The sequence below is a fragment of the Nothoprocta perdicaria genome, unplaced genomic scaffold (assembly GCF_003342845.1).
Source record: "Nothoprocta perdicaria isolate Ctin4 unplaced genomic scaffold, notPer1 scaffold_9, whole genome shotgun sequence".
NCBI classification, from domain to species: Eukaryota; Metazoa; Chordata; class Aves; order Tinamiformes; family Tinamidae; genus Nothoprocta; species Nothoprocta perdicaria.
Window position 1 is genome coordinate 7936626 of NW_020456198.1, and position 26565 is coordinate 7963190.

Sequence of the window (26565 nt, forward strand, 5' to 3'; positions counted from 1 at the left end):
CGACGGAGCAGTATTTACATAGCGCAAGTCACGGGGAAGCAGCATGGCAGAAAATAACTCTACTAAATTTGTCTTGCAGCAAAACTGCTGTCCTTTCCTGGTGCAGATTGATTTCAGTGCTGTTGTTTCAGCTGCTTTTTAGTATTTAGTATCTTCTTTTTCTGTAACACTCCTCTCAGCAACTCTAAAGTCCTCCCAGTCTGTTTATTTACCAAACAAGTCAGGATCAAACGAGCAGGTTGCTGCTTTCTGCACTCTCTTACTCATTTGATATCACAGGTGCTTGACAGCAGACAACAGCTATTTCCTCCTGCGCCCGTGCTTTAGGAGACAACCCACAGGGACAACTGCTGAGCTGTTGAAGATTAGGGACCTTCTGGGCTACATAAGCTACTTTTTAATCTGTCATTGAGGGAGTATTTTCAGTCCATAAAAAGCTTTCTTCAAAACCACTGGCAGGATGGGTGCAAGGTCCGGAAAAGGGCCTGACACTGTAGTCAAAATAAAGAGATAGGATCAGACGGTATCAGTTCAGTAAAGCCCTGAGCCCCCTCTCCCTTCCCCCAGGATCTGAAGGGAGCAGGACTTGGCACCACCAGGCACCAGGCTGCACGCTCCTCAGCACTAGACAAATTGCCAGGGTCTCCCAGCGCTCCTTCCCTTTGGTAGAATCGGAAGCAGAAAATAAGTGTGGGGTGGAGAACGCCAGTTTTAAGGGAATCTGGGTTGAGAGCATTAGTCTTTGTATCATCTACAATTCAGCATTTTTTTTTTCCCCAAGCTGAAAAGGGATTTTCAAACTGGAGAGTACTGCCAAGCCCTGAATAAATCGCAGCATTAGAGATGCTGTTGGTATGGCAGCTTTCCCCATGAACTGAATCTGCAGACAGTATCTTTGGAGAAATTAACTCCTGAGTGCCACAGGAGAGACTCTGTGACCTCAGTTTTGAGGCCCTAAGAAATCTCACCTGAGGGTTAAAATTGGTTACTACCCTTCACAGAGCAATACTTCTAAAGCAGGTCAAAGTATAGACATGGTTGGTACAGAGCAACATTTCTGCCTTGCTTGTGGAGTGGTCAAGCTTCCAGGTGCAATCCCAAGTACAAATGCAATGAGCAGTCACACAACGGCTCAACTTGTCTGCCAGCACCTGTAATTACCTGACATTAGACTCGTGGTTTTCCACCTACAACTACCTCACACCTTTAAATACTAGCAAGGCATTTTACCCCAGCCTGTGAACTGCTTTCTTCTCTGGCTGACTCTTCCTCCTGGCCTGCGAAGAGGCACTCGCAGGAACAATTTTGCATTCCTACAGCTAAGGGCTTCTCATGCGCAAGCTGTCTGAAGGGGTTGGTATCACCTCCTCGTTCCACAGCTGGTAACCTGAGATGCACTGAAGTGTTTTTCCTGACAGATGAACACTGAATCTATGGCAGATCTGAGGCAAGGCTGTGGGTTTCCAAACACCTTCTTGCATATTTCAGTATTGTAATAAATAATGAGTTTTATCCTGGTTTGAATCATTGTATAGAGCCTATAATTAAAGGGAAGGTACACCTGCAAGGGAAATCTCTGACATCTAAAATTGATGCTGTATTGAAACACATAGGTAATAGGCCACAGTTAAAGGTGTTTTAAATCAGTGGTAATCATTGGAATATCTGCTTTGTGTCACTAGAATGCATTGGCCATGGTTGGCACAGACCAAGATAAGTTTCCATCTGAGGACTGGCTGCTCCTTACCGATGAGTTGATGAGTTCTCATTCCACGACACAGTGCACAGATTGCTGGATTACAAAACCAAATCACTTCCATTTCAACTGGCTCTCTGGCTGCTGCACCGCACAGAAAACTTGCACTTTCAGATAAGATCCTTTCCAGTTGGTCATTTTGTGAGACCCTTTGCAATTCTTTCTTGGTTTTAAAAAGCAGGAAGATGCTGAAGGCTGAAAGAAATATTGTGCTACAAAATCTCATCTGTAGTGGAAAGGGAGCCAGATGCTAACCAGATGTTCTACTTTACTAATAGACTCAGAAATGAAGGGGATCACACTGCCAGAGGCTTTCAATTATGAAGATTGCTTTTTTGTTTTAACTCGGAAATTATTCTCTCCCAAATCATCGACTGTGCTTCCCATAGTTCCCTGTGCATCTCTTTCATCAACTCTAATGAGCTTTTCTACTCTAAAATAATAGTGCAAGATATGTTAGCGTCTTATAAAATAGCAAAAATAACCTTAAAACCTACAAGTCAAATCCTGGCCACCCTGAATCTGGTGATATTTAGATAGTGCCTTCAGAGGGTGCAAGCTTGTACTCTTGTGTATAGAGATCTAGAGCACAGGCAATTAAAAAAGAACTTTACAAACCACACAAGAATCACATTATAAATGTTGTTCTAAATTATGGACCTTCTGAAATTAGAGGGAAGATGAAGTGCAGAGCTAGGAGTACAGGCACAACACAGCAAGAGGCCAAGCTGAGGCCACCTTCCATGTGCCAGGCCTGCCTAGGGCCTCAGAGGACAAGAGGAAAGGCAAAAGCAGGAGAAGCTCAGAGATTAAGTAGCAGATAAAGTAGGGCAGGGCTAGGGTTAAGAGACTGAGAAAGCCTAGAGCCGCATGGGGAGCGGGGCCAGAAAGGGCAGGCCAAAGGAAATGGCCTCATTTGCACCAGGGGAGGTTCAGGTTAGATATCAGGAAAATTTTCTCTATGGAAAGACGAGTGAAGCATTGGAACAGGCTGCCCAGGGCAGTGGAGGTGTCACCGTCCCTCACAGTGTTCAAGAAACGCGTAGATGAGGCTGTTAGGGACATGGTTTAGCAGGCAGGGTGGGGATGGGTTTACGACTGGCCTCAATGATCTTGAGGGTCTTTTCTAACCATAAACATTCTATGATTCAGTGATTCTATAATGTAAATGCTCTGTCAGATTCTGTAATGTTAATGCTTTTCATAAGATGTGCTACCAAAAGGGAAGTGCTCTTCACTAACATATTATGGTAACCACAAGATAAGAAAGATATAAAAATGCTGTCACTAAAAAACATAGCCATAAAGTGGGCAGAAATACACTGAGAAAAAGGAAGAAGCAGATTTCTAGCAGTGAGAGGAGAAGGAGCTTGGAAGACCCTGCTCAGCTGGAACACATCAAACAAAACTTGGAAAAAGCTGAGTTTTGTCCATTTGTGAAAAAAGATTTTGGGATGTAGACTGGATCTACTACCAGAGTTCATGAATGAGCAAATAAGTCACCAAAGAACAAACATGTGAACTACAAAGATAGTGCAGGTTGCGATGCCTTGGTGTCTTTATTTTGGCAACTAATCAGGCTGATCTTGAAGGTGGACCATCAAAGGATCTGAAGCCTCCTTTGCTAGGAATGGGATGGTTTAGACCCTGTATCAGCTAATAGCTTTTCCCAATGCACTAAGAGATACAGTGCAGTCTATTTGTTGGGGGCAGGCCCAGGGAATCTGCCAAAAGCAACAATTTGGTGAAAAAGAGAGTAAGATTGGCACACTTTTTATCAAAGCATCCAAGTACATGTGGCCGTAGTGAGTCTTCCCATGATTTCAGACTCTCTGCTACCTGGGGTCTAAGGAATGTCAATCTTTTCATTCAAAGTTTTGAAAAGATTTGCTTTTTAAAGTGAATGGCTTCCCCAAGTACAGTAGCTATTCAGTTCAGAAAAGCAGTCTCCACATTGTAGGCAAATATAGAGTGAATTAAAAAAATAAGGTGACAGTTATAGGCCATTTAATGACTAGGGATATATTTTACTTCTTTTTCTTTGTCAGGTAGCCTGTCCTTTACCTTTGTTCAACACAAATAAGAGGCTTCTTTGAATCCAACACTGAATAATCCTGTTCCACCAGTTCAGCACTGAACTACAGAATAAATTGAGGTGGACTGTGTTTCTACAACTCCTGTTATCTCCGAAGGGATTTCAAGGAAATTAGGAATATATAAGTCCAACAAGAATTATATAAACAAAATAACTTCTTCTCTGCTCTTTTCAAATGATCTCAATAACTTAGAACAGCCATTTGTATCCCAATAGGACAACAAACTCCACATCTGTATGAAGATAAACTTATAGACAAGGAATCATCAGTAACTACCTCTGAAATAACTTCTTTGAAATCAGATATTTCTGACAAACAAACAATAGGAAAACTAGTCACATTAATGACATGCGGTTTCCATGGACAAATTGTCCCTGTAAAGGTGAAAATAAACTCACGCTTCCTGACTTTTTATCATATCTAAACCAACTCCCATTCAAAATGCTTCCTATTCAGTCAAGTCGTTCAAGGCTAGGTCAAGTCTAGTTAAGTTTTAAATATCTCCAAGGATAGAGATTCCCTGACCTCCCTGGTCCCTGCTCCAGCAGCCGATTGCCCTCACGGTATTTTTTTTTTAAATATAGATATATATCTCATCGGAATTTCCCATGTTGCAACTTGTGTCACATCCCTTTCATCCTGTCCCCATGAACCTCCAGGAAGAGTCTGGTACCTTCCCAACAGGTACCTGCAGACAGCAATTAAGATTCTCTCTTCATCTTCTCTTCTAAGGCTAAATAAACCCAGTTTTATCAGCCTCTCCTTGTACCTCTTTTCTCTAGCACCCTAACTGCTTTAAGCTCTCTTCTGCCTCACTCCAATATATTTGGGAGGAATTTAACCCATTATTCCAGATGTGATCTCACAAATACTAAATGGAAGAGAATAATCATTTCCCTTGAGTTGCAGGCTATAATCTTTCTAATACACACTGTTCTTCACCCTGTGGTCAAGGGTGTTGACTCAAATTCAACTTGCCTTCTAGAATCCCCAGCTCCCTTTCTGAAAAGCTGACTCTATCCACTCAGTGCCCAATCCTTCCTGTTGCATGGAGTCATCTATTCCAGACACAGGACTTACCAAGTATCATGAGGTTCCTTCAGCCCATTATTTCAGCCTGTTGAGGTCCCTCTGAAGAGCAACATCCCAGTGTAATGCCCACTTGCCACAACTTGGTATCCCTGTAAACATGCTGAAAATGCATTCCAACCCATCATTCACATCATTAATAAAAATGTTTGACTGAAGGTATATGCAATATTTTTTTTTTCCCTTTAAGAATATAAGTTCCTCTGCATAGTTTCTTGGAGCCCAAATCCTTGCTGATATGAACAAATCAATAAAGGAAATCACCTATGGAACAGTACTTCAAGCAAGTTTGATCTCTGTCCAGTAGCCACAGGCAGTAGTTAGTAGCTACTAACACACAATGATCTGTTCTGTCAGCCTCAGCTCTTTGATGGACATCTGGTTCTAGTCTTCCACCCTCAACCATCCTGCATGCAGACCTACTCCTTCAGCTAACGAGGCTGCTTGCTGGGGGGCAGATGAGCTGTTGAAAATATTACGAAGGCTGTCAACTGTCCTTCACTAATAGGAAATCCAGTTACAAGTTACAGGCCTGAAACTGCTTTGTAACGTGGTGAAGGAATTATTTTGGGTTTACCTGAGCAGATGTGAAAGCAGAATTTGACCCCTGATGTGAGGATTGATTTGTGTATGTGAAGTGTGAATACAGATGGCAACTGCAAAGATCACTGTGATAACAATAAGCAAAACAACCGCTTGAAAACGAAAGGAACATAGCTTGGTCAAGGCTATTTCCTCTTTATTTTCCCTTATCTTACCGAAGTGAACCATTTGACTAAATAATGGCTGTTTTATTCCTGATTTTCAGGACTATTCCTCCAAAATTCCCATCACTTAGCCCCAGCATTATCGGCACTCCACAGAAATCTAATGGTCCCTTCCTCTTTATCATACAGAGTATTCCTCATCTCAGAGGCAGCAACATGCAGGCGAAGCCAGAAAGACTTAACCCTTCAGGGAAGAAGGGGGCCTTTCAAGATCCCGCGTGAATGACATGTCACTCCTCCGTCACGCAGTGTGTCCTTTAACAATTAACAGCGACAGGTTAACGAGCACGGTCTGGAAGGTGGCCAGTGCCGACAGCTCCATGCTCAAAGTTGTTCTGTGAAAAAGGGAGCATTCTGTTCCTCCTCTTGCTCTTTCCCCTTCTCACTAGGGCCGTTGTTAGAGCCTCACGCCTCCTTGTGCGAAGGCCAACAGCGAGGCTTTGTTCGGGAGCAGCTGCTGAGAAGATGTACTCTCTCATGGAATGACCCACTGACATTTCTCCCCCCTGCTCATTAGTAAGCAGCGAATAATTAGGAGAACTAGGGCAGATTGCACAGCCCACTTCTTTCAGAGGAAAAAGGCAGCTCCTCAGATGCCAGTGCGCCCTGGAAGGGATTCCCTCACACAGTGGGCTTGCTGCACAGCCAGGGAGCTAGCTCTGAAGCACCTTCTCATCACCTCGTAGGGTCAAGAAAGAGGAAAGCAGCGACAAAAGTTGGATGGGACAAGGCTACAAAGCAGCTTTGCTCTGAAGGAGCTTGGAACTCAAATCCACATCCCCCCCTGCTCACCTCAGCTGCATCAAGAGCAAACTCAGCTCAACAAGGAAATGAGCCTGTTAATTGGATAATAAGTTGGTCTCTTTTCTTTTCTCCTTTTGTCTTTCTTTTCTTTTCTTTTCTTTTCTTTTCTTTTCTTTTCTTTTCTTTTCTTTTCTTTTCTTTTCTTTTCTTTTCTTTTCTTTTCTTTTCTTTTCTNTCTTTTCTTTTCTTTTCTTTTCTTTTCTTTTCTTTTCTTTTCTTTTCTTTTCTTTTCTTTTCTTTTCTTTTCTTTTCTTTTCTTTTCTTTTCTTTCATAACCTATTCTTACAGGGAATGGCTGAGCAGTTGGAAGAAGCAGGTTAATTGGGAGACTGAAGGAAAGCATAACTATTTTTTATCAGTCTTTACTGACGCCAAATATCAGCACACACTGATGTGCATGTACAAGGTCAGTGATGAAGAAACATCTTCACCTGCTCCACATACACATCCAAACAAAGCCTGCATCCAGGTCTGGGTCATAGCACAGAACTTCTCTGCCTGTCTCTGTCATTGATTACATCAAAAATAAATTTGACTTAAAAAAATGGTTAAAGAAACAAATAGATTGATTTTAGCAGCATGGGTTGGTCTGGGCAATAGATGCCTATTTTCAGCTGCTCATCTCACTTCCATGTGTCTTTGTGCTAAAGGCACAGGCAGTCCTCACAATTTGGAAATTCCTTTGACTAAAGGATGGGTGCAGAACCCTGTTTTTCTCACTTTTCCATCAACGTGGCTCTGGTATTACACTCAGGAAGTTTGGGAAACAAAGAAAGTCTTTTTCCGTTATAAGTGAAAGCAGCATCCAGCCCTGGGTGTCCAACAGCAGGAGCAGAGATCAAGCAGTGAGTGTCCACTCATCCCCTGAGCAGAGTGCAGGAAACACCCACTGAGCATCCTGTGCCCCTCTGCCAGGCAGGGTTTAAGCTAACATCCACTGCAGCCTGTGTGTGCACTCCAGACATCAGCTGTGTGCAGACTCACCGCCTCTTTATTTTTAGTCTGCTGTGGTCTAGCTGCTTCCTGGCTTGAGGCCTTGTTTCATCTGCCTTCACAAGCCAAACAAAACAAAAGCCACACTTGCAGTTCCAAGGGCCAGCTTGGGGTCTTCTCTAGAGTGTGAGGCACCATAGGTCCTTGCTTTTGTGATTCACCTAGTGTTTTCTTGCTGTTGTATAGTTGTTATTCTCAAAAGGAAACACTGCTTACTATCCTGGAAGATGCTACGTGGTGCCAGCAGATACTCAGGACTATCTGATCTCAGTGTGAATGAAATGCTAGTGGTAAAGTGACAAAATCACTTCTGAAAAAACTTCACCTGAGCAAGAGTGGGCTATAATAGTCTAGACTACAGTAAGGCTTCTTACAGAGGGTGCTGCAAGCAGGTTTCATCCAAGTGTTCAAGTAACCAACACATCACTTCAGCTAATACTTTCATAGTCATAAGGTTCAATTCAGGTTCTAGATCCCCAGTAAGGGTGAAGTGCCAGGCAGATTGGTTGGCACATGACAAAAGTTAGCAACAGTGCTTTTAGTAATAATACACCAAGTGACCTGCAGAAGACCTTTCTGCTTACAATAAAATGCAATGGCAAAACTCCTTCATTGACCTGAACAAGAACTGGATTAGTCTTGCAAAGGGTTAAATAAATCGGTTCCCAAAGAGGAAAGCACAAACAAATGCATATTTTTAAGTCCGTAGTTTCTAAAATACTCCACAGAACAGAGAATTCAGGATTTAAATCATCTTATTTGACTGGATCTGGAGTTTTAGATACAGTAAAGGTTAATGGACTAAACCAGAGCTTCTTAAAAATAGTGATAACAAATAACAATAAAAAAAGGTGCACATCACTGTTTAATAAAACGGATCTCAAAGTACTTACAGCTGGCTATTAAGCCACAGAATACTCCCCTGCAGTTGGGCTACGGTGTATTCTGATGCAATTACAGGTCTAATTCAACTACATTGTATTATAAGAGATGTATCCAGACTGCTTCTTTCTACAGGAGGCGTATGGCCTCTCTAGGATTTACTATCTCACCAACATCAGCAGAACAACGTGCAGCAACAACCCCATGCAGCAATCTGGGAGAAAGCTAGAGAAAATGTAACATCTATTAGAAAGAGTATGTTCAAGAGCTTGTCCAATTCATGAGCAAATTTGTATCTTTTAGCAGGATGAATCATATTTTGCCTATAATTTCAAGAAGCTCAAATTGTTTTCCTTAGCAAAATGTCACTTCAGCTCTGAGAACCAGTGCTGCAAACCAGTTGTTCTCTGTCAGAACAGCTGGAGCTGAGAAGTGATTAGTTCCAATTTGACTGGGGCTGATCAGCTGCAGGCAGACTGGTCTCCCAGTTTATCTTGAGCTAATCTTGCTCTTTGTTTTCCAGCATCATAATTCATGTAACTCTTTCTGTGAGGTTGGTCCTCAACTCTACTTGAGAAACCTCCCAGCTGAGAACTATTCATTTTATAGGAGGACTTTGCTCATGGTTCTTAGAGTCTTTGCTCACTTCCTACGGAATTATGTTGTTTCCAGCAGTATCTGAACTCTAATCTGGTAATTATGCATTATGGTTTCACCTTCTGCATGCTCTACACATGTTATACATTCTTCATTGCTGCCCTTGAAGACAGATAAGCCAACTGGCACCTTCATTCAACAGATGGGGAAGGAAAGGCTTGAGAGAGACAGACTGGCTTAGGAGCACTTTGAATCACGCGTCAAAACGGGGATAAAACTGTAGAAGAACCTAAGCAGTGCTCCTCCAGACAGACGAAAGCACCATCTCCTCCGAGATCCCAGCGCTAACAGTAGCCTGTGGAACACGCTCAAAGAGAGAACATCAGAAGTGGGGCAGATGCCCATGACTCTTCCCTGGTATATCCTCTCAGCTTCTCTTCCTACCCACACGCTATGTAGCAGACATCTCGACCTACTTTGCACATAGCAGCAGTGTTCATGACTCAATCTTTCCCTCAGTTAAAAGAGGAGAAAGGATGAGGCACAGCACTGAATTCCAGAAAGGGTTCCATTGGTTTCACGTAGCAGGTAACATGGATCAATGGTCAAAGAATCATCTGTCTAGGAATTCTCTCATAATCCTACTATTTTTTGATATGTCACAGGGTTTGTGTGGCAGTTTTGGAACTATACATGCAAAGATTTATGTCCATATATCTGTATCATGGTGAGATGGATTAACAACCCCTTAGCAGCTCTGTCCAGTACAAATAAATGATCATAAAAGAGGGAAGGGCAAAAAGCCCAGATAATTTCAAAGGCTAATTTCCCTATCAGGTCTGTACCTGGAAAGTTTAATCTGCAGAATTTTATTCTTACTTCTTTACTTGGCAATTCCAGTAGACATTTAGCAGCGTCTGACAAGCTTGTAGGGAGTGAAAAACGCAGAGGTTTTGCATGATGGCCAATCCATTGCAACGACCCATACTACTCTACTAGAAGAGCTCTGTCACAGCTGCAGGATGTCCAGGACTCCCCTGCGTTTATGCCTGGGGTTGAGCAATGCACTATTTTCCTGGTAGACTTCATGACTTCAGTGAAAGCCCTAAAGAGGACTGATACAGCACAAGAGCTGGTGCTATAATCTGTTGGCATAGTTAAAGTAGTACTTTAACTATAGTTTCCATCAGGTGGAGAACGGTCATTTTGTACTCCTACACTAGTGTTTACAGACGAGGATTATTTCCAATACTTAGTTTGGAAGACTTAATTCCCCAGGAATTTATAAATATCATGCTGAAGTCCAGGAGCCCTTCTCTTAAAAAAAGAAACATTGTGAGCCTCCCATCAAAGGAAATGCAAGCAACATTTGCTATTGTCTGCCCTGTCTCCGCAGAAAAACAGTTTAGATTTTGTCCACTCCAGTGAAGTAGGATCTTTGAATCAGAGGAAACAGAAAGAGAACAGACTGCTAAGGGCAACCAGGCCCACACCCAGCCTTGTAATGGTCACCAAGGAAGGGTTTTGCTGTGTGCTGTGCACAAACCTTCTCTGAATAGCGGTCGCAAGCATTTTCCTTGCTCTATTCCTGGACATGGCCCTGGAGCCCGGCTGACTGCAGCAGCAGGGAGTGCTGCTCTCCAGGAATACTCCCTTGCTCTGTTGTGCCTAAGCTGTCATTTCTCACTTGCAGTCCTACCCTAATTCTCGCTCTTATTAATGCTGACATCCTTCTCAGGCATTCCTCCCTGCTCCCAGCTTGTCCATGTTTAGGCCTTTTTAACCTTCTGTGCAGATCAGTCCTTTGCAGTTCTATGAATAAATAAAAGCCTTCTGTTCCCATCAACAAAATGGTCTTTTAACAGTTGCAAGAACAACACAGCAATCATTTCAAAGAAAAAAAAAACCCAACAACTAATATTTGATGCATTTTTAAATCTCCAACTATCCTCTGCCTTTTAAAAATATGTGCCTTGCTAAATGAAAAACAGAGAAAATTACTGGGGAGCACAAGGCAGCAGTAGGTGTGTGAGAGGGACCTGCTAACCCATCGCAAATGCTCACCACACACAACATAGCAGTGGGTCTAAAAATGAAAGCTGAACTTCAGTTAGAAATATCTAAGGAATAAGAACAAGCCGTTAGAGCTGCAGCCCTTCCCTTTGCTTTGATCTGGCATTTCACATAACTTAAGACCAGGAAATTCAGCAGCTTCAAAGTGGGTTAAAGAGTAGAAAGGTGCCATGTGCCAAGACAGGTGGAGGTTTCATTCTGCATGGAGAGAGAGGGTATTTTGAGGGGCTGTCCTCAAGCAAATCTAAAGGCTAAAACTGCTTGTGGTTAGGGCTAAAAATCTCACCTTCCTTCCTCGTCTTCTTAAAAGAAAGCCACGTTTCCATAGGAAGGACAGCAAGTCCAAGCGAGAAGGGGGGTGGCACTGCTGCTATTGGAAAGTGTAAGAGAGAAGTGAATATGTTTTTGTGACCCTTGCATCTTGGACATGTTTTTGTAATGGCTATTACTGACACTTGCTTTTGGTCTTGAAACTGTGGTTGTTTGGGGTTCTGGCCGTATAAAGCTGCTGAAGTGTGTAAGAGCTCAGCAAATGAAACGTTACAGGAAGTGAGAGGAGAGGGATGGAACACCATGTGCTTTAACAACCGAAAATGCTTGGTAAAAGAAAATGAAACCACATTCTCTATCCTTTACTTTTATTTTCTTTGGCTTTTAGCTTTACAGACTCTTAAAAATACTGCATTAAAACTAAGGCTAGTTTCCCAGGCTGCTATCTATTCACTGAAGAATTACAATATCACTCCAGTTCGATGATTCTCCCATGGGAAATCCTTCTAAAAGGGCTTTCCTAAACTGATTGCCAGTAACCTAATAAGTGTTTTTCTGTCTCTTTCTATCAGAATCTTGAATTAGCTTGCATTTCCAATTACAGTTTGTGTCAGAGATAATGCAGAAAACCTATCAACTTATAAATAAAATCATTTCCATTCAAAATAGGCTGCAGGAAGATGTCCAGAATCATTGATGTGAAGGCAACCTCACAGATGTGATGCCAAAATAAAATAAAATAAAAATATATATTATTGAAAATGAAAGGTGAGACTTCATTTCAAAGAAGCTAAAACTCACAAAAATGCAAATCATCCCAGGAACCTCCATGAAGCTGTACTCCAAGTGAACTCAGAAACCCTTGGAAACAATTACCTGCTTATAAGCTACATTACCACATAAGAAACTACAAAAAATAAGATATAATAGAACAAAGAAATAGCATTTTTCTCTTCTGTGGAGTCGATATAAAACAAAGCAATTTAATAATATTATGTGCAAGAGAAGGTTAAGAGGTCTGGAATTAAGTTTTCATGACTACTGTGGGATGTTTCAAGCAGAGCAGTCTCTGTATTACTTGGCCTTTCTATGAAGTATCCGAAAGAGTGAATGCACAAATAACATATCCTGGGATATCCTTAAAACCCTACAATATGAACAGAACTGAGACAGCAGTATTTTTCACGGTCAAAATTAAGACTCTGATTTGGGTGAATCTTGTCACTCTATGTAAAGTGCGAACCTTTTGACTGCAGCCTTGTGTAACAGGAAATTGTGGTGTGGAGCTGCCTCCAGCGAGATTCAGAAACAGGGGATAAACATTTAGAGAATCAGCAGTGTAAGTGGAAATTAATTTTCCTTTTTTTCACTGAAGGATAGACACCACATACCCCAGGCAAGTCATGCATACTACAGCATTAGGAGCTTCCTAACTCACCTGAGAAATCTTGCTAGCCACACTGTGGAAATGTGTTAACAACTGCAAGGATAACGTGATTGCCTCAGAAATTTTAGTCATGAGTATTGCAAATCAGAATAAACGTCCAGATGAGATAATCTGCACCAAGATCATAAGACTGAGAATCATGGCGAGAGTTGGGGAACAGAAAGCAATTATTTTGCTAGTGCAATCAAATTACTAAGGTTACCCACAGATATTTAAAGAATAGCTTGGCTATAACCTGTTTCCACCAGAAGAGGTTGATCCTCACTGCTTACTTATTTGGGTGCAAATATTGTTTTACAGAGCCTAAAACACATTAGCTGTCTTTCTAACTTGCCCTGTGTCTAATTTCAGTTAATTTAGCTTCTTTGTGTAGTACAATTGAGTTTCCATTGTTCTGCTTTCAGGTTCCTCTTTTCCCTCTCCCTGCTGCTGATAAAGAAAATCAAACTGAATTTACTGAAAAATACTGTGATCTTGACGGGAAGAATAGAGTTATTAACTGGCATTAGCAACCTGAACTTTACTAATGGTAATAAAGCAATTAATCCAGCAACATTAGTCTACAGAAAAAAATATAGAATATTTATGCTCCTCTAGCGAAAAAGATATTAAAAGAGAGCAAATAAATGCCTTCTTAAGGAGCACAGTAATGTCTGACAAGAACCTCCACTTTGAAAGCTATTCTTCATCTACAGATGAGGCATTTTGCCTAACAAATCTTTGCCATAAAATACAGAATGTTAGTGCTTCTTCTGCATGTGTTACAACCAGAGAATCACAGAACCATTCTGGTTGGAAAAGACCTTCAAGGTCATTAAGTCCAACCATAAGCCCTCAGCACCCTGCCTGCTAAACCGTGACCCCAACTGCCTCGTTACATGTTTCTTGAGCCCTGCCAGGGATGGCGAGGCCACCACTGCCCTGTGCAGCCCGTTCCACTCTTCACCACTCTTTCCATATGGGAATTTTTCCGAATACCCAAGCTGATAGTTCCTTAAGTATTTTTAATACAGCTACATAAAGCAGTTACTAAGTTTTAAGGGAACAAGGAACTAAACCGTGCACGGTAAGCGTGCACAGCGAGCACCCAAAGTCCCGTGCAGGCCTGAGGGGCCGGGGCTCTGGCATCTGAGCAATTTGTGCAGCCTGCAGCTGGGAAAGATTTTGCATAGCTTCCCTGTGGTCTGTTAACATCAAGTTAGGTGGCAACAGCAGCAGCAGAGAGGGCAGCATGTGACCACTGCTGTTTTTCTCGTGACCACTGCAGTTTTTCTCATGAACTGTATGCCATAGAGAGAAGCAAAGAGGAATTGAGAGACCCTCCACTGGGGTTACTGCACACGAGACCTGAAAGGTGTCCTGCCAGACTAGGTCTAAACCATATGGGAAGGAACAAGCCAAGGCTTACAAAAATTGTCCCTCTATGAGCGCTCTAACTGGGTCAATTACCACTGTAAAGAGAGCCCTGTATATTACAGATGATCAACTCCCCAGAAAATCACAATTTTTACCTATTTTAACTGAAAGCTGTCCTGAGGATCAGGCACTTGCTTCTTCAGGGAGAAGGAAGAGTTAATTTCTGCAGTGCTGTGAGTGAGGAGCAGTTATGGGAACTGATGTGACTGGATGCAGCGAGGTTTCTGCCTCTGCTCTTAATGACTAAATGGCACAATGTCTCAAACGCTCCACTTGCTAGAGCGTGCAGACGAGAGGGATGCTTCAACTCTTTGAGACCCAGGGGCAAGTTTCAGGCTGAGTTTCAATCAAGTGAAACCTTCCAGTGTGAGTGGAGGATCTGTTAGATGGAAATTAGAATTACGCTGAGATTCATCCCACTTCACCTGGCAGCTCCTGCTTTGACTTTACCTTTTGTCCACTGTCACCTTTGATTGATTGATTTGGTTTGTTAAATTCTAGAGGGACTCTTGCAGGAGGACAGGAATCCACAAGGGCAAAAACCAGACTTCCAAGTACATGGAAGGCATCAAGTTGCCAGAGCCAGGGGTGAAGAGAGGCTACAAAGGACCAGAATAGATGGTTCAAATATATTTGAACTCTCATACATATCCATAGCCAAGATGTCCCAGCTCACGTGCTTCGTCTCTGGTAACATCCAGTGTATCTACCCCATGAAGTGGAGCACAGTGCAGAGCTCCTGAAGCCAGCAGATGTTGGGCCATGGCCCAGCACTGCTCAGCCTTGCTGCCTGGGGCTGCAGCGGGGCTGCTGGGTTAGCACAGCCTTGCACCAGCTCCGGTTGCCTTCTCAGCAGAGCTGATTGTCTCTGCAGGACTGGGGAGAGATGTCCAAAGGTCAGTGTCTTCTCCATGTCTGTCCACATCCCAGGGGTGGATCTGTCTAGTTGTATGTGTGCATGCAAGCTATGCTGTCAATTCAGCCTCCCCTCTGGGATCATTTAGGGCAACAGTGTGCATGACTCCAGCAGAAATAGCTCCCAGTCCCAGTTCAGCACCGAACATCCCCCACCCCACCAGTGACGAGGCAAAAGAGAGGCACTCCCATAAGGAGAGGTTAAAATAGCCTCAGCAATGATGCAAATGACAAGGCTGAGGAAGGCTCAGTGAACTCAGACGGCTATGTTATAGATTCAATATGCAAATCTTCACAAAGTATCAAAGGAACCTTTCTCTTTTCTGCTGTGATATAAATATTTCATTGACTATTCTCTCACTGCTGGGTAGCTCTAATGACAGTTGCCTCCCTGAAGTCCTGAGCTGCTGTAAATCAAGTGCTGTTTTATACTACTCACCATGGTCGTGGGCAAATACAAACAAGTTAAGTCCTGTCAGCCTCTGGGCCAAGTCATCATAACGGCCGCAGTGTTCACCAGCACCATGCGCAATAAACACGAGGGCCCTAAACGGAGCATGAAGGTCGAAATCATTAACTTGGCAATCACCCCACAAAGGCTTCAGAGTTGCAAATAAAAACAGCATATTAAACTCAGCAACAGCAAGAACAAGTCAAATAAATAATTGTTGAGTTGGGTTTCAACAGGGGAGCGCAAGCTGCTGTCCTGATGTACCATCAACCTGCTTCACCGGGTGGTTTGGTAGTAGTAGGATATAGAGAAGTCAGATGCATGTGGGACAGACATTCTTTCCAATTTGTCTGCCACCCTGGTCTTCTGTAAGTGAAAGATGCAGCGAGGCATCAGCAACAGTCCTTGACCTGATTTCGGATGGGATTGGTATTTCTCATTTCAAACAAAAATGCTGTCCTTAACTTCCATTGGTGCTAGAGAGTCTTGCTAGAGATGAAATTTTAGCTAAAAAATAGTTTTTTAAAAGAAAGGCATAACTTTGGTTGGAGTTTGGAATTTTATCTTTTACTCTTCTAGTTTATACTGCAAAGTAGTTGTTTCGCTTTGTGACTCAAGTGACTTGTACATAACTACAGCACAACTATAGTCAAGGACCATAAAATGAGCCATCTAACAGACACTTCCTTTTGAAAGGCATTGGCAAATGTGCTTGCCTTTTTGAAAGGCAAAAATTGCCTTTTTGAAAGGCAGATGTGCACCTTCCAAGATTCCAGTTTTACCAATGGTGTTTAGTTTTCCCTGGGCTGTTATCAGATGAGTGTGATTAAAACCAAATGAAATGTCCCACTGTTTTACCAGGCAAAATTATAAAGAACCGTTATAGCAAAAGTAGCAAGGACACTACACGCTACATAAGTTTTATTGAATTTGACAGGTGACTTTTTGAAGTCCAGTGTTAGCAATGTCCACCTAACTTGATCATTTAAAAATACCATCTGTCATGAGAATATCAACAAGCACAAAACTGACTGAAGGCTGTGAGTAAAAGGATTTTCAGTTCATTAACAGTTAAACATTAAATGAGTTGACAGTGTAAAAGAATAACACTGATTTACAGCCAGTAAAATCCTCAACATTATTTTGATCAAGGTTTTGAATACATGCATAGACGGTGTAGTCACTGGAATAATCTGCTTTGATATTCATGTATTTAAACTTAAAAAAAAACGGATGATGTAGAAACTACTGCCCTAGTTCTTTGATTAGCACCTGCTTCAATGTATTTGCTGATGCTGGAAAACTTGAAAGAGCAGCCAACCAAACCAGAAGGATTTTAGAGAGCAAAAGCTAAAGCAGCAATGCAAAGACGCTCACTTTTCTGTCTAATACTAATTAGCAATGGTGAGGCTAGGTTATGTTCCAAATTTAACTTGCTGAGCCTAACAGATGCTTTTTAATGCACTAAAGGCTTCAACGTGCTTGGTGTAGAGCACTCATTTTTTCCCTTGTCATCTTCCCTTGTCAATAGATTTGGGAAACTATCAATTCACTTCCCAGACAGTCAGGATTTCACGGGATCTGCCAGACGTCCAGCTGGAGTGCAACATATATTATTAGAAATCCGAATACCGAAGAGATAGAGACACTGCTAAGACCATGGTAGAAACCCTAAACTTTCTGCAGCAGGGGCATCACTGCTGTGTGTATCCTACCTCTCCATGAGACATGCAGAAAGACTGCAGCTAGTTCTGGCTTAGTGACTCATTATTTCATATGTGACCCGTCCACGAGCTTCTGCCTCCACCCATACATAATGACCGGGGATCTCAGACCGGGTCCTGGGCGAGCTAAGGCACCGCAGCCTCCCAGCCTGGGGCTGCCAGGCGATCAGACCTGCTCGTGCGAGGGGCAGCGAAACGGGGCCGGGCCGTTAACCCGACCACCCTGCAGCCCTGCACGGAGCGACGCCGCGTGCCTGGGACTCGCATGCTGCACCGAAGGAAGGAAACGAGAGAGAAAATTCCCGTGTACTCATCGCTGGCACCAGCCAAAGCCGGCAGGCTACATCCCGCTGCCCACGCCTCCTATTAGCTGCCTTTTGACAGCTTTCCTGCTCAGTGCCTCGCTTAAGGTCTCTGTTACTCTTCAGAGACTCGGGATTTTTTTCTGCTGACTAGGCACAGAGTTTAAGGTGCAACTTGGCTGATTGAATGCAGCCCTTGATTTCTCAGAGAAATATTATTTGAATGCATGAACCGAAATGTATCAAGTGAATGAAACCTAATGGGAAGCTGGTAAAGAGAGCTGTGTCAGGAAATGCTTGCTGTTATTTCATCCCCCCTGACAGCAGAGGCCTAATTTTGCTTTCATTCACACTGAGGCTGCACCAGGATTTTGCCTGACAGCAGCCTGCAAGATGCTCAGCCCCCTCACCTGCTGTGAAACCACTGAGAAGAAGAAAAACTCAATGCTCCAGAGGCATAAGGTGACCCTGCAAACTCTCCTCAGGACTAGATCTCATTTACGGAAGGTGCTTGTCTGGCACTGTGGAACTGAGACTTTGGACACTATAGGAAAAAGACCTGGGTTATTATTTGCCTGCAAAACATCGAATAAAATTCATGAGAATGTTGGTTGCCTTAGAAGCCCTAATGCCAGTGACTGTCAGGAGGATTTAGATTTTTTGTCATACAAATAGGCTATGTTAGAAATAAGGGGTAAAATTACCATGTTGTTAAGTCCAAATGGAATTAGACTCTTTTTGCAGCTGTTGAGTAGAAAGTGTTAGTGGCTTTACTGACTAAAAATTAAGTCACCTCTATACAAGTCTCTAGGTCCAGCCTTAATGTGTAAGCAAACAGCCCATACATTAAACATATAGCCTTGAAAAGCTGAAATCCGTGTGAGCATCATCTGAGCAAGGACTGCAGGACTCAGCCTTCATGTAACCCTCCATTTTCTGTTATAAAACAAGCCTAGATTTGGCAAGCAGTACCTGAAGGCAGCCTAACAAATATATGGTGCACGTATTTTCACTAGCAAGCTGGCATGAAAATAGAGCAAAGGATTAGATTGACTGACAGCATTTCTTTACTGTATGTAAACATTTTTGCAGACACCCCTGCTCTCAAATCACAATGTGCTCTTTCCTATCGCAATGGCTGAAAAGGAAGAAATACAGAACAGAAAATCAGTGACTGTTTCCAATAGAAGGGTCTCTATGAGTCATTTAAATAAATACAGACACCCTGCAGGCCTTCGGATTCTGTAGGACCACAGTGCCTCTGTGCGTGACCTCAATGGGCGTTTTGTTTAAGCGAGGCCTGCATAGTTGGCCTTGCATGAAACTGATCCCGGGGAGAAATTTCTTCATCTCCAGCTTTTGTACCCACTGGCGAAGTCCTTGGAAACAGGCGTTGCAGGCAGAAAATGTCGTGTGCAGCCTGGTCTGTGCCTGACCCCAGGGATTTGGTGGAGCTGTAACCCAAGGAAGGGGAACCTGCCTGTATTTTGGATGCTGCAGGAGGCTCTGGCGGATGGAGCGCCGTAGCTGACCCTCTCCGTGAGGCGCTGCTTTGGCCTCCCTTCCAGAAGGGAGGCACCTCCCTGCACAGGGGCACCTTCTTGGAGTCCTCTGCTGAGCCTCCCCAGCTAACCCTTATTAACTAATGCAAGTAATAAATAGCGCTATTAAGGGAAATCCACTTATAACCCCTGTTTGCGAACCCAACAACTTCCCAGATCTCTGCCCTTTCAGTAGCCTCTTCCTCCTGCCTCCCTGCTGCAGGTTGCTACCTGCTGGCACCGCACACCCTGACAAACAGGGTTAATTAGCACAGGTTAATTAGCACAATATTTGATTAATTTTGCGGTTCAAATCCAGCCGTGGTTGTGGTTACCTGTCTCCCACAGGAGGTGATGGTGCATCCCAGCAGCCAGGCCCTGCTGCCACATCCCCCTGTGCCCGTCCTCACACGACTCGCGTGACTCCCACCTCCCTCTTTCCAGCTGCAAATGCACCCTGCTAAGTGAGGAAAAAAGTAAGGGCAAAATAGAGGTGCTGCAGGTGCCCTGGGTGCCAGGCACCCGCTGCCCTGCACGAGCCTCCTAGGAGTGACACAAGTCGGACTATGTAGGGGCGCCCAGTCTCCCTGCCCTGCTCAGAGACGTTCAGGTTAAGTTATGTTCACCCCTTCCACACTGGTCGCTGTACTGCACATTAATATATTACTTCTTCTGTACAGCTAGGGATTTAAGCTGGATGCTCCAGACGGGCAGGACACTGGTGCCTGGGCCAGCGGGGAGCAGCTCTTGCAGGGCAGGAGTTGGGGCCGAGGTGGGCCAGCAGAACTGCCCCTGCTGCTTCCCACCTTGCTTGCCGGCCAAGGGCTGCCACCTCTGCACCACAGTTCACGGTGCCAGTGCAACTCCTTATGGATTATTTCACCCACTCAGTTTATAATGCAGTTCTCCAATCACTTGCTACAGAAAAACTGAGGGGGAAATAAACTGCAGCACAGAACTCACAGAAATTAACAGGCCCTTTGAAATCAGGCCCTCGTCATTAGAAAAAAAATTACTTGTTTCGGAAACGACATCAAAGAGCTGGTATGTTATGAAATCTGGCAGGCCAAAAATAAAATTCAGGGCTTGGACTCTGCTCGCACATAAGACATATATTCTTGTTTTACTTTATTAATTGAGACAGGGCCACGAAAGTCATGTTAGAACTGAGCAAGAGAAGGGAAGTTGTGAGTGGGATGATACAGTTTCAACAACCCGAGTCCTCCATGGCCAGAGGCACTTCTCAAAAACCCTACGCGTGCTCTTTTATCACCAGAAAAAAAACGGAAGCCCTGTGCTTCGAACAAAGAACTGAAGAAAAGATTTCTGTGACTGCATATACAAAAAATTCAATCTCTTCCACCCCATTCAAAAGCATCTCTCTTCAGAAGAATATTTAAGTTTTCGCTTAATGTCACGAAACTCCCTTAGAATCAGGACATTCACCAGGGCTTCTGAAACACGAGATTAAAGCTAAGGATGTAAATGCTGCCTTAAGTAAGGGCTGACTGAATCACATGCAAAAGTGCTTTCCTGAATCAGACCCTTGCAACTTAAGATAATACCATGTTATTCTGCATTAGACATTTTCATTGTATTTTCATTTCATTTATGATTACATATGCAGAGCCAGATCACCTCTAACAAAGAGCACCTGACATTTTCGGTTTTGAATACTTGACGCTGAATTTCTAAAGTATTTTTTTAATTAACTAATAGAGAAGTTCTGAGTTAGCAAGGCTGCCAGAAAATGCCTGCCTTACTGAATTAAGTATTCCATTACATCCCGTTGTTGTAGCTGACTTGTTGGTTAGGAGCTCGACTCTTGGAGCTGACACGAACAACGATCCCTTACTTACCAAAAACATGTCAGTGCTGGCATTTGTGGCCAGGCAAATGGATAGCCGGCAGCAGAGTCGTTGCGCTTGCTAAAATTGTAATGTCATAGCTAACTGTTTTGCTCCCACGTATGATCATGCACAATCAGTTACAGGTAGGTGCTCTCTCGATAGCTGGGACAGTGATCCTCACTGATGAGGAGGCTTAGTTACCTTCCCATAACGAGATTATCCACTCAGCAGCTTGCAGCTTTGTTAACCTTTAAGCACGATTCCAGTCCTTTCACCCTTGGCATTTGGTTAGAGATAAGCCTTTTTTTGCAAGACTCCAGCCAATAATTTCCAAGAACACGTAGTGAAAAATAAATCGCTTTGTTCACTGTAACAGATGTTAGGAAGCTTTTCTCTGGAGTGCTCCAGGGCCGCTTGTTTTGGTCATACCGCTGAGAAGTTTGGCAGGTGGATGCCTCCGCATCTGCTTTTTGAGTTAGCTCCTGCACGTTGTGTTCAAGGTGATCTATGGCCCAGCGTGACCCTGCCGGGACTCGACTACCTGAGGGGACTGCTAAAAGCGAGGGCAGCTTCGCTGACACCGTGTGTGCTCCTGATTTACACCGGCGGCCAACTGCTGTCTCCAGCTAGACACGGAAATTTATGCTGGAGTCAGGTGTGTCCCGTGGCGCCGTCTCCAAGGAACACACGCGGTTCTGTAGCCCTGAAGGCAATGACAACCCCAAGAGGCAATAACTTTGCTCATTATTTCAAGCCCTGCTTCAAGGAGCTGTTAAGCCTAAAAGTTTTGCTTGCTGTCTTGCTCAGCCTTTTTTTTGGGTGGGGGGAAACACATTCCCAGACTCTGCCTGTACTGGTCCTTAATGCTCAGTTTTGCCATGCAGATCCATAATCTGGGTAGTCCCCTCCTTTTTGGCTGTCATTGGAGTTTAGCCACGTAACCACACTGAGCAGGTCTAATGCTGCTTTTCACAACTCAGGAGAAGGAGCAAGTCAGAATAGCAAGGCTGATGCCTGCTGGAGGCCCTTTCGACCTACTTCCAAAATCGCAGACCGCACGGCATCAGGATGGGTACCTCACATAGCTCCTAATTTGGGGAAAGTCACCTCTTCCAAGCAGCCAGACTGAGACAAGATCCCTCCTGCAGCAGCTCAATGTGTGGAAAAATCTTTGAGCACCACAGCATGTGCCAAAGGGCTGAGCACTACGGTCACACCACAAAAATTCCCTCCGATTTAATAGGGCTTGTGGGGATTACGATTCTGCTAATCCCTGTTTAAGGTGGTTTGATCTATTCTAGTAGAATTGGTAGTTTCATTCCCAGTGAGCACCTTACCTGGCAAGTTAAAAATAAACCCTTCCAGCAAACTCTGCTTCCACTCAGGCTTGGGAGTGAAATTTCCCCTTCAAACCAGCCCGACAGGGGCTGCTCTTGGCTTCATGGTATCTCTCTGATGAGCATGAGAGAGGTTTAGGGCTCAGTCTTCAAATGTGTGCATCCTGACTTCACAAGCAAGTTAACCAACTTCAGGAACTCCACATACCCACGAGTGCAAGCCTAGCCTCACCATAAATTATCCAGTTGCAACAATTTTTCATCTGCATAATGTCAGGAGGAAATTTTAGAACTGACACGACCTTCAGGAGGCACAACATGGGTAGGTTGTTCAGCAACACCTGGGAGGGCAGGCATTTTAAATCAGTGGAGCCCAGACAGAACTGTGTAGCACAGACAGGAGTCAGTACAAAAGGCTCCACAGGCTCCAGCCAGAGCCAATATGAAACAATGAAGAGAAGCAGCGAACACTGATTTATTGGAGCTCTTGGAAAAGCAAGCCCTCACGGAGAATAACTCATGAGTGGTCTACTACAGGGAAAAGAGATGAAGGAAACTTCAGGTGGGGGTGGGAAGGAAGGAATTAAGTGAACCTGCAACTGTACAGCTCCACACAAATCTCTGCAAAGTTAGCATCTGAGACCAGCTGTATTTTGTTTCAGGGAAACTTTGAAGCTATATTTTAGGGCATGCAAGGCTGAGATCAGAGGTGAAATGCATGCTGTGTAATTCAAAATTCCTGGGCAGCATCTTCCCACTCCTTTCTTGGCTAAAACCAAAGAGCAGGGGTTCTAGGATTACAAGATTGCTCCACTTGGAGAGCAGAGATGGGATTTGCGCTGGCAGCAGTGGGGCAGGACCTGCTGCCCCATGTTTATGGGGCTGACGAGTAGCTCGGGCCTCGGGCTGCAGCTGCCTTGTGATGCTGCCACAGCCACTGTATGGAGCACACTGGTTTAATCCCTATTTTCACCGGAATCTCTGAGGGAATTAGGACTTTTACTGCGGGATGATGTTATGAGGAGGGCCAGGGCAATTCAGCCGAACTGCCTCCTCGTGGGGCTCGCAGCGCGGCTGGGCTCAGACCCGCTCGTTCTGTCCCTTGCTCGCTGCAGACCTTCCATGGTGCAAGGGCCACCCGGGTCACCTCCTCGTGCACCAGAGAGAGAGAACGGAGGTCACATCTCCCAAGGGAGCTGCGAGGATGAATGCACAAAGCAGTCAGTGTCTTTCTCGGGTGACTGTGCATTATTTAAAGAGCCATTGTTTTGCATCAGCTGCAAAATTCAAGTTGATCTGAAATCACTTCCAACACTTTAGATCACTTTTAAGGTGTAGAGGGGGAAAATTTGAAGCTAAGGAATTTGTGATATAAATTCCCCTGGAAAGTAGGAAGATAATGATGCTTCCTATTCATTTTATTAAAAATTCATTTTTACTCGTAAGCAAAGTCACTGCAGATGGAAGAGGGCTACAGGACCATGATGCTTGAAGGAGAAGCAGCAAACTGAGGGTAAAAGCAAGAGCAGATCTCCCCCTCCTCTTGTTGAGGCTGGTACTGAACCTCTAAAGATTCCCAAAGGGACAAAACCCACAGTTTAGCCAGTCTTGCAGCAGCTTCTTCTTGAAACCACTGCCTGGTGAGCAAAGCTCTGGAAAAAGGAAAGCTTGTGCCATTAAAAGGACTGTGCTTTGAAAGCCTGAGCAAGCTGCAGTTGAAGGGCCAGAGGCTTTAGTCCCTAGCACTTAAAGGCAGTGCTGCAAACCAGGGTAGGATTCAACCTGTGCTGAACAGCCAAAAAGCTGTTTTGATTGAAAGAAGGATTCTCTTCCAAAGTAACCAGGTAAAGTGGTTCCTTCTGCCTGGCTCCCCTGCAGTGCAGGTGGGCTCAGAGCACTGTCCCCTGCTCCAGGGACGCTGAAGTCTATTGCTCGTTGCTCCTAAAAGCTCCTAGCTTGGCAAACCCAGCAGAATCCCAACACAGCAAGATGCCTTTCCACTTGGGAGCAAGGTGTGCTTGATTAAGAGATTAGTTTAGTCCATGTAAGGCTGCTCCCTACATTACATTCTAGCCCCAGTGAGACCATTTTGACCATCTAATCTCACCTTCTTACAGAGCACAGAAAATGGAACGAGTCCGCAGTATTCCTGTATCAACTGCAGCACTTCTAGCTGAGCATCCCAAAGTTTCAAACGATGGAAATTACTTAGTAAAGCCCTTCCTCTGGTTCAGGTCACACAAGCATTTGGTGACTTTTAAGTGCTAGTAACACATTTGCTTGCTTGATTATTCTCTAATGTTTCCTAAGAAGTATTCTTTCCCTGAGACAAATCACGACGCAGCGTAGAGAACCCAACTTTTCTTTAATGTTAAGCACTGTTTCTGAAGGTCACAGAATCACACAATGGTTGAGGTTGGAAAGGTCCTCTAAAGGTCTTCTAGTCCAACCCTCCTGCTCAAGAAGGGATACCTACAGTCTTCTAAAATACACGTGCAGACTTAGGCTGGTCTCACATTTTTCACAAGCGAGTCTTCCTGCAGGAGCTGGACATCACTGGCAGTCTGAACTTGGGCTCATCTGAGCAAGGGCTTCTACACAGACGGTCTCCCTAAAAATCAATTGTCTTTTAAAATGGGTTTGTTTGCATTTTAGACTCAAGCCACGGCTCTAATCATCTCCAGGCTCTTATCTCGCTGAGTGGATGATACTGATAACACATGACACACAATAACACAATATTGAAAAAGTTATTAAAGGAAGAATTCAGATTATTACCCTGGCACCTCCTGTGTATTGAAGATATGGAAAAGCACACATCTGGCACAAGAGGGTCAGACTTTCAAGCCATTCCTTGAAACAAAATCTACAAAACTGAAGGGCTAAGGTCAGGCATTCTGGGTGTATCTGGGCAAGTCTTCCACTGGCTTGGAAGCTGTGGATAAGCAAGGAGCAAACAAGGACACGACACTCACCCTATGAACCTGAGATAGCATGGTGTTATTATTTCTAATAAAGCACCGACTGTACAATTCACATCTACGGCAGCAGTTTAAAGCAGAACTTAAAGCCTCAATTCCCAGAAATGCTTAGACCTCATGGTATGGTTTGTAACTAGGCACTAGCACCATAATGTGCTAAGAGATTCTTGCTTACTTCTTGCACACAGGCAATTACTCTCCCTCACATTTACCTTCCTCATCCAGTTTTGTCTGTGATTTTCTCTGTTGACAGAAATCTTAATTGGTTGCCTTTAACTAATGGACCAACTTGTAAAAAGTCAAGTTCAGTCAAATCAATATCATACGCAACCCACCTATCCTCTGCCAATCTTTTCTGAGTGATTTTCCAAAAGCCAGTGTGGAATTATCCTATAAACTTAGAGACAGAAACTCAAGGATTGATTCTTAATCATAAAGTAGTTATGTGTATTTTAACGTACTTTTAGATTAAGCCCATTCATTTCCAATGAATAATCCTCTCTCAGCATATCCCAGAGCAGCACTTCAACACGGGGCCGCTATGAAAGGAGAATCTGCAGAGAGGTTTTACAGGCTGTGTCAAAATCAATATTAGGAACTATTCCTCAGGGAAATTAGTAATGTCACAGGCAAAGCGTTTGCCAAGGCTTCGAGCAAGCTCCAATTAATTAATTATTCCATGTTTGCCACAGGCCTGAGGTAGAAGAGTAAGTTGAATGTAAACAGTTAAACGTGACATACAGTAATCCTGTCAGAACAGCGATTATTGGAACATATGCTTTAAAGGCTGAAACATTTCTTCATGCTTTCCATCAACGCAAGTTTGAAACACTGCTGGGGTGCAGTGGTTTACTTGCAGATGACTTACAAGTTAACAAATGGAGAGAGACTTCTGTCTACCACTGCCAAACCCAGGTCTGGGTTGTTTCTTGGTCACACTGAGCCAATTTATCTGTTCAAAGACTTCAGCTACAACAGGCTTGTTTCCTACACCGTTCCTTCATTCCCAACACCAAGGCAGCTCCACCAGTGGCAGTAAAGGCTGCCACTCATGGAAATAAGGAATTACTTGCCACTCGTTTTAGACAATCCTGTTGCTTCAGTCTCAAAAAGAGCTAGATTTAATAGCTTTAAATGCCAGATGTTGAATGAGGCCTTGACCAGCTTGGGGTGCAACTGCTAAAATAGGAATGAGTAATAAAAATAAAAAGAGTATTTAGTTAGATATGCCCTTAGCTGCAATCACTTTAGGTACAGTCAAAGAAAGCTAAAGG

The 26565-nt window shown here is 43.8% G+C and overlaps 1 protein-coding gene across 1 annotated transcript in view; it reads right to left on the minus strand.

Annotated features, from left to right (window-relative positions):
• MGLL (monoglyceride lipase) overlaps positions 1-26565 on the minus strand; it is a 65105-nt gene that overhangs the window by 27631 nt on the left and 10909 nt on the right. Inside the window, exon 3 of the mRNA XM_026052536.1 lies at positions 15545-15651. Within this exon, the coding sequence (XP_025908321.1) occupies positions 15545-15651 (107 nt within the window). The remainder of the gene's footprint in view (positions 1-15544; positions 15652-26565) is intronic.